This window comes from Nesoenas mayeri, assembly GCF_963082525.1.
Source record: "Nesoenas mayeri genome assembly, chromosome: 23".
Taxonomy (NCBI): Eukaryota; Metazoa; Chordata; class Aves; order Columbiformes; family Columbidae; genus Nesoenas; species Nesoenas mayeri.
Genome location: NC_137574.1, coordinates 2342224 through 2357498, shown reverse-complemented (window position 1 = coordinate 2357498; position 15275 = coordinate 2342224). Strand labels below are relative to the sequence as shown.

Sequence of the window (15275 nt, the reverse complement as noted above, 5' to 3'; positions counted from 1 at the left end):
GCAGTGAACGTTTTAGATCATGTCTCTGGTGTTACGGATCGCACAGCACAGAACCATGCTGAATACCATGCCAAAGATCTAGAAGAGAAGGGATGCAATTTAGGGAGGCACTTACAAAACAGTTATAGAGTAGTTTGCACATCAGAACAATCTGAAGGTTCTTAGGGCAGAGTAGCAAGTGGCTGCTTCCATCCACATCCCTGTTGTTAGAAACAAGCACAGAGAATGTACAGACAGGTTTCTGTGGCTAAAGAGGTTATAATTTCATAACCTGCTGTATTTGGTGTGGGAAGCCATAGAAGGGATGTTTGCATTTCTAGTGCATCCTTGTTGAGCACTGAGGTTATTGGAACTCTGTCCCACCCGCATTGCTTTGCTGTATTTTTGAGTACACCATCACATTTTATACAAATCATGGGAATATTTAATCCCATTTACCCACACCATGGTTTCTGTTACATACACAAACCCTTGATTGGCTTTTAAGTGTCCACATAAGCCCATGAACCTCCTTCACTTTGGAGCAGCTGAAGGTGTATTTGGTCACCAATATTCTGGCTCCTCATGCAGAAGTCACAGCACAGGCGTGCTGGAAAACGCTGTTACAGCCTGTGCAACAGCCTGGCCGCTCCTGCCGCAGGGTGACATCTATTGGTCACAGTTCTGTCAAGAAGGAGCAGCCTTGGGAACACAACAGTCTGTTCATAAACCATCCCTCCCATTGAACCAACACTACAGCGTCTTCCTGGAAAGCCGGTTCTATACAAAGCATGTTCCCTATTCCTTATGAAATCTAAAGCATCAGTCTGCAGTTGTTTTGGAATAGATTAAATGCTGCTACGGCCTTTTGCTTTTCAGTTTGGTTTATGTGCACTCCAGTTTCCTGCTATTGCAACAAAGTAAGATTACTGTTAGCTACTTGCGACCTTGTGTAAGGACATGAGACAAACTGGTAAAACAAAGTCATGCAAGTCTGGTTGTGTCAACGTGGGCCGTTCCTAGTGAGAGCACACACTGGAAGTGTAAGAACAGCTGCACCTTTGAGGAATCGTGCCAGTTGCTACAAAAAACCTTCCACAAAGCTCCGAGTAAGGGACTCAAATACAGATTTGAGAGTGAGAATGCAGCTTTACTCACTGTGGTGCCAGCAATTGCAATTCCAATAATTCCAACTAAGTGCAGATGAGCATCAATTACATTCTGGATTTCAACCAGGCAGTTCTATTAAAAACAAAATGGAAAGATTTTTACTCCTAGAAGAATATACTCCAACCAACTCTGTCCACTGTGCTCAGTAAACAACTGACCAACATGACAGATATTATTGCTGGCACTGTCATTCTTGCATCTATGCCTTGTGTTTTGTTTGGTGTATTCCTTCTCCTAGTGAGCCATCTGTATCTCCTGCCTGCACAGGCTGACACATACAAGTCATTTTCTTACGCATTTCCCTATATTTAAACCCCTTTATATGACAGGCTATGCTAAATCAGGAAGTCTGGCCCTATGATTGACATCGTGTTCAGAAGCGGATCCCACAAAAGACAGAAATAACAGGATCCTTCTTAACACCAACAAAGCTTCCCGTCTCCACGCATGACTAAGGCAGGCACTTGCCAAAATTCCGCCTCCGTGGGGCTTTTCTTTTAGGACTGCTACATCCTCCCTGCTTTTCTTTTCAGATGATGTAATATCGTCTCAGCCACCGTGGGATGCTACAAGCAGGATTCAGAGCTGAGGGATGAGCATGTTTAATATGACCTCGAGCTCATTTCTGCCTCCACTCTGCTCTGTTTCATATGGAATTTCATGTTCTTCCTTTCTTTTACTTATAGAATGTCTCCCATTTTACTAAACAATCGGCATGAAAACATGATTAGAGCAATCAGAACAGAGGACACTTGCCTTTGGCAGCTGGATATTCTCTGGACAGGGTAATGCCGTTTGTTCTATACTGTCTTTACCACAGCATTGGAGCTAAATGAGAGAGAGATGAAGAATCAAAGAAGGGGAAACCATAGATGTGTTTCATACTGAAAGTGAGTCACTACTTTCATACTGAAAGTGAGCTGATAAATAACTAAAAAAAAGAAACTATACAGATCAAGTCATAAGTTTATTCCCTATCTAACTGGTACCTCGGGTAGAGTTCCAACTGTGTGGGACAAAATCCTCAAAAATCAGTTTCAGTTGTCTGAAGCCATAGAAAACACACAAATTTGTATTAACAACAACATCCAGAGAGGATCTGTATCACAGTATCTCGTAACGAAGCAAACAAGTGGATTTTGGAAATGCAAATCCCTGGCTTACAAGGAAACAGGAGTTGTTAAAGAAAGAAAGCAGAAAGTTCAAATAGCGCCTGCAGAATTATGGGCGATGCACAAAAGCTAAACCAAACAACGCTAGAATCTTTATTTCTGACAAAACATAGTGCTGGGTTTGGACACAGTAATAAATCTGAGTGTTTCGGAGGGTTTGTTTTTCCTGTTTGCCTATCTCCCACAAAATGCTTGGGATTCCTGTTTGGGTCAGAAGTAACAGCTATGGGAGAAGGACAAAAGGGTCTGAGGTTGTGAAATGTTTGTTCTAAAGAACGTGGGAATGCTGTGAGGAGCAACAAAGCTTGGGCTTGATCTCTGTGGGAGGCAGGATGGACACAAACAGGAGTCAAGAAGTCAAGAGTTCTAATTCTGATTCGGACACTAACTTTTTGGGTGGCCTGGACGGAGTCACATGTATACTTTTGGTTCTTTACCTACTCGGTTCAGTTAGTGACAGATCTGCCCCATTCTGGGTCCTGGGACGCAGGATTCTGACAGAGCCATCAGGAAAACGGGTTGTGAGCCTCTGGCTCTGTCCTAAGTAAGAATCAGTTCTATTCTTTCATAGCTCAGTGGGAGGTATTCTGAATTTTAAAGGGTAATGTGACAGCAGAGAAATGGTGCAAGGTGTTAAAGCTCAGCGGGACTACTCACAGCCACGTGGTAGTGATAGATGGTCTTGTTGACCTTCCCCCCGGGGTTTTTCATATAGTCATCATAAATATCTTCGTAGATTTTCTGGGCTTCCTGTATTGCCTGCAGAAATCAAACGTTCCAAGTAAGCGGCTAGTAAGTCTTACCCCCAGTCCAGGTCTGTCATCACAGAACCCACAACTGCCCCATTATTTAGTACATTAGAAGTCACTTGCTACTTACCACTTTCTTGCCTATAAAGGCAAATACTCCAGCAGTGATCTCAGCTGCAAATATCACCAACAAGCAAGCAAAGAACTGCAGAGGAGGAAGAGAATCTTATATTAATATACCTTGCACAATTCTACTTTATACAGACTGCTGGTCAGTCCCCCATCCTTGCCAGGCCCCAACAGCCCACACAGTAACTGAAAACAAGCTGCTAAGTCTATAAAAGGGGCATCAAAAAGTCAGATTTCTTGTAATACAGAAAAAAGGTGAAAATGGCAAAGATGTGGCTCAGCTGGCGGCTTCAGAAGAGACAGAAGGTAATTCCAGGAAATATATCATGTGAGACAATCAACTGAACTTCTTCATCTACCGAAGGTGTGCAATAGCACGGTGGCCAGAGACACTAGGTTAGCCAGTAAAGGGCCATGAGACATTTCAGGTCTTGGACAGCAAAGATCTTTCTGCTAATGACACAAAACATAGGCTTTTAAAAGAGTTTCCTGTGCAGCCCAGGCCCTTGAAACCTTTTACTTACTGCTCCAAGTAAGCACTGAGACTCCCGCGCTGCTCCACAGCACCCAAAAAATCCAACTGTGGTCATGATAGCCCCTGCTCCCACCAATACATAGAGTCCTATGAGAAATCAGAATCAGACAAGAATTTAAGAAGGTTTCTCTTCCCAAAGTCTGCTCCCTATTTTGTTAAAACTGCACATTTGTAAGTAACAATGATCTCTGGCTCTCACAAAAATACCTGTTACACAGAAAAGTTGCTCTCACCACAAAAGGAGACGAATTCTTACGAATTCTTGGGGAATCTCATGAAGAGAAATGAGAAGACTCCCACCTCCCACAGGTCCTGTCCCCAGGGCATACACCACACCATCCCCAACCACCTGGCAACAATTCAGTGAGGAACATAAAGCAAAAACCAAATCCCACAATGCTCGAAGGCTTATGTCTGTGAATCCTGGTGCTGGAAAGGTGCTGTACTGCTGTGTGGGGGTGGATGTTAACGGACCTGGCAGCTGGGACAGCGGAGCTACGGACCGTGCACACTAGAGGGCACAGCCGCCCTGCTCCCGCTTCGGCTGCGCAGACTTGAGTGAGAACATTCAGTATTCTAAGTTACCACTTTAAACACTGTTGTAAAACCTGACCCAAATCTTTAGGGTGGGCAGAGCTGCTGGCATTTACTGCCAGCAGGCCTTGTGTAACCTGGACTAGAAAGCCCTACAAGTGACAGTTTGCAATGACTGCTAGGAAAATGCAAAAACATTCACTATATGAATGCAACGCATCTCTCTACGCTGCCACTCAGATGCAACCTGCTTGGAGAAGACAGACTCCTGCCTGCTGCACATTTATAGGCACATCACTGTCCTGTCACTGTATATTGGCCAGACATCTATCCCAGCTATTGTGATGCATCTCCCCTCCATCCTTCTGGCCCTGGTACCTTTCTCGTGCCAAGGACTGCTGCTGAGGAACACATTCTGCTAAATAACCAAATGATTATAATTCATATGGCTTTGCAAGGTCTGTGACGCCAGACATGTGGGATTTGCTGCTGACTGTGCTGGCAGTTCATATTCTGTATTTTCTAGATTTTTAATATCAGCATCTTGGGACTTCATAGGACTGAGCATTCACCAAGCTAAGACTTGCACACATACTCACAACACAGTGTTTTTTACCGTGGGAGGGATATATATGGCTCAGGAGAGAAAGAAGATTAATTGGGAAAAAAAACAACTTCTCTGAGGTGTAGAACCTGCTGTTCAACTGCCGGACACCAAAACTGCCGTTTTCTGAGCTCTCCATGGTAACAAACAGGCTGTAATTACCAAGGTGTTTCCCGGACCCTTTCTGGATGTTACTTTCTACTCCAGTCCCTGTAATTACTCATCAGGCAATTTAGCAGAGAGACTTTCCCATTAAGATGACTAGAAATAAGTCTTCCCATTTCTTTCTGTTGCTTCCAGAAGCAAAGACACAGCTCTCTGAGGCTCCGGGGGAGACCACTCTCTGGAATTCAGATTTGCTTTTGTCGGAGAAACAGACTTAACATTTCACTGGCATGACTCACAGCTCAACCGCTACCTCGGGCAGAACTTCCCTTTTAAGGCGTGTTACAGGAAGAGCTCACACACCAAACAAAGCTGAGCTTGCTTGGGTCTGGCCCCACAGCTGAGCCAGCCAGGAGTTTTAAACCACCTTCATGTTCTGTTCAGGAGAATTCATCCCAGGCTTTGCCCTTTCTCAGTTTAGGACTAGTAGCTGCTGATAGAGCTGGAAAAGAATGACAACACTTAAAAAACATCCACACAACTAAAGATGTTTTAACTTTTCTGCTCTATACACAGGTGTAATCTTTCACATGGGAATGAGAAACTTGGAAAACATTCAAAGGGCCTAGGTTACTTCTCAGCTTGCACTGCCAGGTTTCCTCGCAGCCACATCCAGGTTTGCTCCACTGGAACAGGATTTCCAGGAAGGATATCAAAGCAATAGATTCAGAAACACCTTAGATGGTGTAAGTATATAATATAGGGAGCTAGTATTGCTTGTCCTAGGGAGGAATACTCAGCAGTGTAGGAATGATCACCTCAAATTCCTAAAAGGAACAGACCTAAAGGGAAAAGTGGACTCTCTAGAAAGGAAAAAAAAAAAAAAGGATAATAATGTGTGGCACCCCTTTTAAACACAGAATATCATGCAACGATAGCCGTGAATTAGCCCAGCTATGGTCAGTAAAGCAGACAAATCCAGAAATTTGGTGGCGTTAATGTTATACATTGCTACGCAATAGTCTCACATGTCAGAAGTAATTAAGCTTAGATAAAGCCTGTTCCTTTCAAAAAAGCAGGATGGAAAGCAAAGCCTTTATCAGCTGCTATTCATAAGCGCTTCCACTGTAAAATACAAAGCCTTGGCATGGCCTCCCATTTGGCATATACAGCACAGCAGAGGAACGAGAAAGACTTAGCTGATAATCACAAAATGGAACACGTTTGGTAGCTAGAAACTCTGACACGGAAAAGTTCACCACAAAGCTCAGCGTGGCAAAAAGAAGCGGCAAGTCAGGTCACAGCTGAGAGCTTGTTTCGGGGAATGGAAAATTTTGTTTTGGTGGGTGGTTTGGTTTTGTTTCCTCTCTTTCTTCTTCCTCCAAAATCTTACTGACAGCTTTGAGATACAACCCCCTGTCTAGAGCCTACTGCAAGCAGCGGGAGCAGACAAGCACACACTGTGTTTCTCTCTGGCTTTATTTCACGTGGGTTTCTTGTTTACCCGGCTGCTATGGTCACTTTCCATTTTAAATAATTCTACTTTTTCTTTTTTTGGGCTGAGTAACTAACACTGAACAAGCCGCCAACTGTTCGCACTCCACTGAGAAAACAAGCAGCTCTGTTCTTGATACAGGGATCCAGGAGCAGCGATGACAGGAACCCCAGAACCCAGACACGACCTGGAGAGCTTGGTGAGGCCATGTGTGCATTACAGGCTGGGTGACAGACGGGATCCCGGGCCCTCGGAGCACCGAGGAACCTGCAAACGCACTGCTGGCAAAGATGAGAAACACACACAGGAGCTGGAAATAACGGGCCAGACAGGGGCCGTTGGGGACATTGTACATGGTAGCAAAGTCCGCTTCTGAAATGGGCTCATTACTAGAGATTATCACTTTTGTGTTAATAAATTTTTAGTATATTTATCTACAAAATATATTTACAAAACTGGAGAAGAGAGGCAGAGTCCACTGAAGAAAGATTAATTTCTGGAGAACTGGAACATACCCTTAATTTGAGCATAATGCACAGACATAATTACACGTCTTGTGTGAATCCAACAGGTATTTCGTGGTTAATCTTCCTGGAACCACAGAAGCATTAGAGATACCAGCTTGTTTGTAGGCTGCTGCTGATGCACGAATTCTGAATTTCAATTTAAAAGCAACCTCACTGTAATTACAGTAACATCCTGGCCCACTGCCTCCCCCTTGCCACAAAATACCAGCACTTGTTACATATCTCGCTCACACGCATCTCACAACCCTAAATAATTATGTCCCAAATTCACATAAGCCGCAGTATGTGAGTTGTTACCTTCTCAGCGGTCCCCAGTGGCTCTGAACCTGTATGTGGTGGATCTGCACTATTGCAGCTGAACTTCACAGGATCCTGTGGGAATGGATTCTACAATTTAATGATGTGAATAGTGTGGAAAACTTCCTAGCATGGAAGTTGGCCATAGTGTATATTATGATAATAATCCTGTCAAAATTCTTAGTGCTTTTTCCAGTTTTATTGCATCCTTTTTGACGAGAACCACATACGGCGTTCAAGACACCAAGTGCACCGGCAACTTACACAATGACATTAACATTTCTCAGTTGGATTCTCATTTCCTTTCTTAATAACTCCTGACATTTATATGCCCTTTTGACTGCAGCTGAGCAAAGCACTTTTGTCAAGAGCAACTGACAGTAAGTCTGAAATCGTGTTCCTGTGTGCTTATAACTACATTTAAAGTCTGTCAGTGTTTATACTGCTCAGATTATCTGTTGCCACGTGCGTCACTTTGCTTTATTGATACTGCATTTCATCTGGCTTTTGAATACTCAGTCATTTGGTATTCTGAAATCCTCTCACGATTCTCTGTAATTCTCTCTAGATTAGGACACCCTGAATAATCCTGAATGCATACATTTCCATGCAGATGTCAGTAACAATTATACACTTCTAATGCTTAAATGCACAGGCTCCAAGCCACCCAAACCAGAAAACGGAGCATGGCCATAATGCACCCACAGAACCCTGGAGCCCCAGAGCAGCAGAAATTAAGACTCTGCAGGTAACTGTCTTTACCCACCCAAGCGCAGATAAAGTGCTGGAACTAAACCAGCCAACTCAATCAAACCCTCTCTGTAGCCATTTTTGAAGTGACAAACCTCAAAAAAGGAGCTAAGAGCTTTTTGTTGCCGTTTTATTTTTTCCAGCAAACAAAATGCTTTCCTCCTAATGGCTTCGTAGCAGACAGTCCCATTATGCTCTGCCAGAATAAAACCCAACACAGCACGTCTGCATCGAGAAACAATATGTTATACTGGTTTGGTTCTTTCACTAGAAGCCACGTTAGAGAGTAGCATCTAGAGCAGAGTTAGTCCTGTTAAAGACAGGAGGGTGGATCAAAGGAGGAAATGGCGTAAGTGTCGGTTCAACCGCCGTGTGGAACCCGCTGCACAAAGAGAGGGTGGGAGAAAGGTTTACACAGGACAGGGGGGGACGATACCGACTCGTAGGAAATGATTGCTACGTTTTATGATCCAGCACAGAGCTTTTGAACATCTTTCATTTTGACTAAGGCCTTTTTGGTGGGGTGGTAGCGTCATACTTTTTAAGCAGATTTCCAGGGCAGCAGCTTTTGTTTTCCACTCAAGGTCACTATCAGCCTTTTCTAAACCACTCTTCTGCAGAAGAGACTGCACACGAGATGACAGAAAGAATGACAAGTTCATTGCTTAAATCTTAAGTACAGACTAAAAGCCTGGTGGCAGGACCATCTGTGGTACCTCTTGTGGTACTGCATCTCTACACTGAGGCTACTTTGTCAATAGGTCTCATTTTAAAGGCTGATGAAGTTTGACAGGTGATGGATTTTGGGGAGAAAATACTGTTGACTAAGGGTCTAGTGCTTGACTCCAAAAGACATTAACAGAACTATAGCAAAATGAGGCACAGGAGCAGAGAACTGCAGTTTACATGGATTTAACTGCCGGCCAACTCCTGTTTGTATGGGCATCCGCTACTGTGGAGAAAAACTACTAATATCCTTCAACTCCAGACATGACTTCATATCCTAAGGCATGCGCCATCTAACTGTACCTTTCAAAGCCAGAATGATCGCTCACGCTCTCACAGACCCCAAGAAAAAGCCACAGCCCCCCTGTCTGTCCCCAGCTGGCCCTGATGGATGCCTGGACCGCAGGTTGGATCGCGGAGCTGGAGCAAAGAGAACGTAACACAGCAGGAGGCTTGTGAGCTCTGGCTGAGCAGGACAAGCGATGCTTCGGTGCTGCCAGTGATGAGAAAGAGCCATCCAGATTGGTTCATTCACATTCATTGGGTTTTGTTACCATTCCTGATGGGGCTTGTTGAGTATATACACTTCATTTTTATTGCTGCTGGCAGTGGTGTGACCCTCTGCACTTCATTTATTAGGGATACAGGGAGTTTGTCCTCAAGTTGCACGAGGAGCAATTTACACAATGACATTAACATTTCTCAGTTGGATTCTCATTTCCTTTCTTAATAACTCCTGACATTTATATGCACAGAACAGACTTTCCTCTTCATCCACCAAAAGCAAAGAGGGGAGAATAGGTGTCTTGAACTGACCCCTAAAAAGTCCCCATGTTAGTTTTTACTTCAGAAAATGTTCAACTTGCATTCAGCAGACACTTTTTCACTTCTGTACTTTAGGTATTTTTAAGTTTAAGAACAGCACTACTACAAATAATTAATTTAAAACTAATTAATTGTGAGACAGAAATGCTGACATCTTGCGTTCACACAAGCATCTCTCTTTTCCTTCTGATTGTTGCAGACTTTCCTGCCCAGTGAAAAAGTCACCAGAGCCTCAAGAAGGTTGAGCAATCTGAGGGAATTCCCTTTATTCTCCAGCTCTTTCCTGCATTGGGTCAGTGCAGTGTCACAGACAAACCAGATGAAAGAGGGAACTGCCCAGCTATTGACCTTTGCTGAAATGATCTCTCTTTTTCTCTCAAGTACATCTAAGAGAAGAATACATGAACTGTACCAGAGCTGGACTACAACAGAACAGGAAAGCTACAGTTCTGCCTTAGCACTTGAAGCATGGGCACAAAAAACATGCTATCAGGTGGAGTAACATAAAAATATTGTCACGCCTGCCATTGCAGAGGGAACCCCAGAAGCTGGGGAGCTGCAGAGAGACCACGTCCAATCTTCGGAGGCTGCTGCAGCATCAGATACATCTGGTAAAGTGGACAGACACTGCGTGGGTCAAAGAATTCTAGTCCCAACCTGTTGTGTTGTAGGTTAAAAAACTGCGAGCTGCAGTGGGGAATATGCATCACTGAACACAAAACCACAAGCAACAGAAAACTAAGAACACATATGTGCTTGACCTCAGCACTGCTGCCTGGAAGTTGTTCTCCAACCAACAAAAACATTTCAGTGGCTGGAAAAGATGAACAGGCCTGGTTGCCAAGTCATGGCCCAAACTATTCCAGGGGGCAGAAAAGACAGCTGGACTGCTGGTAAAGAACAAGGCTATTTAAGGAGACTCCTCCTGGCCTAATGGAAAATGCAAGGATGTAATTATCAATTATTTTAAACTAAAACAACATTTCAGACCTAGGAAAAAAACCATCACAAGGAAGCACAAGAGCTGGCAGCTGAATCCAGGTACCAAAAGAGCAGAATGTGCTGTGCTTTAGAAGCAAGAAAATCAGTTTGTTTCCACAAGATGGTGATTCTGGAGAGCGCTTCAACCTACAAAGCAAACTTTGAATGCACTGACACGGAGCTGACCTGATCACAGAATCAGATCACAGGGGTTATCACAAGGCAGCCACAAAAGCGGTCAGTGCAGCAGAGCTAAAGAAATTATTTTAAAATATATGGCCATATGTTTGTATGTCTGGGTCACACTGATGATCTGCTTTCTCTTCCAGCCCTCTGGGCAGCTGCTCCCTTTGTGCTGCCCAGCGTTCCATACTAAGAATTCCTGTGCAGAATTCTGGCTGTCACCCAGGATGCGTGTTACAGAGCAACACACAAAGCAAGTCACCAACACCGCAGAGTGCCTGGGAGAAGGGACCAGCACACACCTGTCCAGGGGACTCAGCTGAAATCCAGAGAGGTAAAGCTCTTGAGCATGACAACTGGGGCCTTGTCTCCTCCAAAAAAACACCTTTACTGAACTTATCACCATTCCTTTACCGTTGCCTTAGTGACAGATTGTTAGCAGCTTCAGACTTCTGAATGGCTGTCCCAGCAAATGCTCAAAAGTAAAACAGCATTTAACAATTTGTAATGAGGGAGGGCAGCGGGAACGCTCCGTTCAGAGCACAATATCTGTTACAAAAAAAAAGGGCCAAAATTTTGCTTTAGAATTCAGTCAAAAGTACAAGTTTAAGATAATTCTCAATGTATATTTATGTCCTGTTCTTCAGCACTTCCTCTGCTAGCATTTACATCTTAGAGCGTACAGCTCTATAAATACACGTGGCAGCCCAATAGCTGAATGTCAAGGTACATGACGAAACTTTTACAAGAACATTCTCCAGGACTTCCCAAAATTAACAACTCTGAGCGGCTTTTGTAATTCCTATTCAAGACTGAGGCAGATTACATCTTTTAGAGATTTAAATACACAATGCACCAAAGAATATCTTGTTTACACAGCGTTACAGCCTGCACCACAAGGCTGTGAAATGACTGTGGTGCTTTTTCACATCACAGCATGCAGCACTTTCTGCCTTCTAACAAACCAACAGCACTTGATTTTGAAAGCCAGAACACTCTCCTCTCTTGTTGAATCTCCTGGGTCAAACATAAGTGAGTAAAGCAGGGAAGAGTTCCAAGATCCAGCATAGGAAATTCACCAGGTATAAACTGGATCTGGAAATGAAGCTGCTGATCTAATATGCTGCTGACATAGCAGCTCAGATGTAGGAGAAAAACTACCCTGTTTCCCCGAAAATAAGGCAGGGTCTTATTGTTGGAGAAACAGGGTAAATCATACTTCCTGGTCTCTGTGTCAGTGGAGGCGCTACAGGGTATTTCACAGTAACCCCCAGGTCCCAATCAAATTTTCATCTGAATGGATGGAACTGGAAATCCTAGGGAGAAAAAAAGTCTCTTAAATGCCTAAAAGTAGATAAGACTGATTCTGTGGGCTTGGGGAACTAGTCAGTTCCTGCCTAGGCTGGACAAGCAGTTCTTGAGATGACTGAACACTGTGTAGTTTTACTTCTCAGCTGTGGAAGGATTTGCTCTGACACTTGAAGTCACACTGAGGGCCTCTGTGTGCAGACACTAGTCAGTAAAGCTGCACTGGTATTGGAAACATTCACAAGTGACACTGTTGCTTTGTTGGCCAGCAGCTCCACAGAAAACTCTGGAAGGGTATGTTGGTGAGTCCTGTTCCAGGAGTCTCTGACCCATCTCAACTTCTGTTCCGACAGCACTTGCACAATTCACTTCGGATACGTGAGAACAGGATTAAGTCTGAGAGTTCAGTGAGGCCTAAGGAAGCTGATGCCAAGCAGAGGAAAACAAAAGCCATCATGCACGTGACACACAGCACCAAGATGTCCAGTTTTGTGAAGTTCAGCCCAGGAATTGTCTGCCTTCGTATAATTCAGTGCACAAAGGTATGTCACACGTATGAAACCATGGCTAAAGGCTCCTGTCATCACAGGCACTTCAACTTACCCATGAAGAAATACTCCGGAGACTTTTTGTCTGAAGCCAAGTCTGCCATAACCCCACCAAACCGCAGCCAGAGGCCAAAGGCGATGACAGCCAGTCCTGCCAGCTGCAACATAAACACACCAGTCAAGACTTCAGTAACAACCGGCTGGAGAGCATCGAATAAGAGTCATTGGCACCTTATGCTTTTTTGAAACCCCTCAGCTCAGGATTGCACTGTCAGCAAATTCAGGAAGCACTTGCCAGTGTTTGATACCAGCCTGCAGGGATGGGCTCAGCTCAGACTGCACCGGGACCCCCCCTCTAATCTCAGTGCCTCTGTTAATTTGGGTGTATTTGACATGAATGTCCCCAAGTCCAGCTGAGGAGATGGTTCTTGCCATCCCAGTGAAAAGGCAGATAACAACACACAGCAATTGTCACTTTTGTGCAACAACATAACGCGAAGCTTTGTCCTTGTGCTGGCCTGCAGCTGCAGCTGGGCAGCATCACTGCTCCCGCAGCCCGAGCACAGCAGCGCTGTCACCAAGAGGGAAAAGCAGTTGGTTTAACTGTGTTTCAAGCATAAAGGAGACAAAAGCCCAAAACTGCTTGCTCCAGACAGGCTGAACAGGATTATTTTGTGACTTCTTCAAAAAAAAAAAAAGAAAACAACAGCGAATCAGAAAAAGAAAAAGACATTTTAAGAAGATAATATTGCTAATTGTTTTCCAGTGTGAAAGACTGTAAAGCTACTGCAAGGGATGCATGAGGGAAAGAGAAAGAAGAAAGCAAGCTTGAATTCAATGGTATTATGGAACTGTGAGACTATTGCAAAGATGCAGTGAGGGAGAATGGGCACAGAATTCCCTAAATCTCCTGGGGGTTCTGCCGCAGGCACTGGTCATTGCCACATTAGAGTAACTTTCTCTTAGGATGGACTTGTAAAAGTAGCAGCTGTTGGCTCACTTTTAGAAACTACATTATCAAAAAGCATCGTGATGCTGCCAAGTGTCCCGCTGTCCCACGCTGCCCGGGACACGGGGAGAGCCTCACAGCCTCCTGTTGTGGGAAATTCTACGGTTGTTAGGGAAATGCTCACTACTTCAGATCATCAGCTTAAGAAGACGTTGTCTTTTCAGCAGTGCCACCTTGCACCAAGTATGTATTTCCCCAGCAAGAGCTGTACCAAATAGCGAGTAGGAGCCCGAGCCCTCCCCGGGGGGCACCACTGCCCTGGGCCCCGCCTGGCCCGGCCCGCAGCTCCGCGGGACCCGCGCACCCCCCGAGCTCGGCCCCGCACCCCCGAGCTCGGCCCCGCACCCCCCGAGCTCGGCCCCGCACCCCCCGAGCTCGGCCGCGCCGCGGGGCAGCCCCGGGGCCGCTGCTCCAACTGACCCCCGCGCCCCCCCTGCCGCGCTCTCCCCCGGGGCCGCGGGTTCGCGCCCCGCATCCGCCACCGCCCAGAACCACCCGCAGCAGGTGCCGCAGCCCCGGCGCTCACCCAGAAGGTCAGGTTGAAAATGAAGAGCAGGATCTTGATGCAGCGCATCTCCCAGTACTCCGTGCCCATGGCGGCCGCCGCCTCCCGCTCCCGAGGCGGCTCCTCGGCCCGACTCCGCCGGCGGCTCCGCGCGGGGCGGCGCCGGGAGGCAGGTGCAGCGCTGGGCGGGCAGTCCCGGACCCGCCCCGGGGGGCGGTGGGGATGGTGCCCGGGGAGCGGCCCTGGGCGGGCCGTGTGCCCAGCGCGGTGCCCGGGGGGGGCCGGACGCCGCCCGCCCCCGCCGCCGCAGCTCCGCGCTTCCCGGCAGGCCCTGGCACCTTCGGGGTTTTAATTTTTCCGCGTGGAGTCAGTAAAATCCCTCTGGGCCCTCTGGGCGTGGCCTGTCTCTCAGGCCAAGGCTTCAAATGAGGCATTTAAATTATGCAGGACTATAAACAAGATCGATAATCTGATGTGTGAAATCCTAGCATAGCAGGAAAAGGGCCATTCTCCTTAACAGTGTTTGCTCACACTCATTAAGAGCCCCAAAAGTTCATTTTACAATCACTAATACATCCACTTTCATTCTCAAGATTTGCCCAAATATGTTACAAAAATCTTAGACCTTTCTCCTCTTACCGTTTTTTTTCAGCTGCTGTTTTCTCTCTCAGTCCTCATCGAGTCTGAATGTGGAGGTGCCTGCAGGACTTGGACAGGGAACAAGGTAAGGGAGAGTCTCCTGAGAAGTGGGTTTGCTGTGGGAAACATTTCCTCTCACTGTTTAGCAAAAACAGTTATTTCCTGGTTTGTGCTATATCAAAGCAACTGAACAGTTTCACCTACCGGAGTGTTTTCATGTTTAGAACCAATTTTTCCCAAGGTGTGTATGAAAACCGTGCAAAAAGGCGTAGGAAAAGATGCTTGGGTCTTGTTTTGAATGCAGGTACACTCACAATCCAGTAATACTGAAGGATGTTGGAGGTGGTTGCTGTTTTCACTCACTTTGCTGTTTATTTTCAGCTGCTTTCAAGCCTGGCAGCATTTTCGGAAAATCATCCCAAATAGCTTATCTGAATTGCAATGGCGGCGTTTTATTAAGAATTTCATGTTCCATTTGCAATGAAATGCCCTTTATTGTTATTTT

General features: G+C 45.6%; 1 protein-coding gene across 1 annotated transcript; it reads right to left on the bottom strand.

Moving 5' to 3' along the window:
- On the bottom strand, positions 1-14221 carry TSPAN2 (tetraspanin 2; the record flags this gene model as incomplete). The annotated part of the gene is made up of 8 exons (XM_080358131.1): positions 1-78; positions 1138-1221; positions 1906-1977; positions 2979-3080; positions 3201-3275; positions 3724-3821; positions 12673-12775; positions 14153-14221. The coding sequence occupies 8 exons, from the start codon at positions 14219-14221 to the stop codon at positions 13-15; spliced, it is 669 nt and encodes a 222-aa protein (XP_080214257.1). The 3' UTR covers positions 1-12.
- Between the last annotated feature and the right edge of the window lie 1054 nt (positions 14222-15275).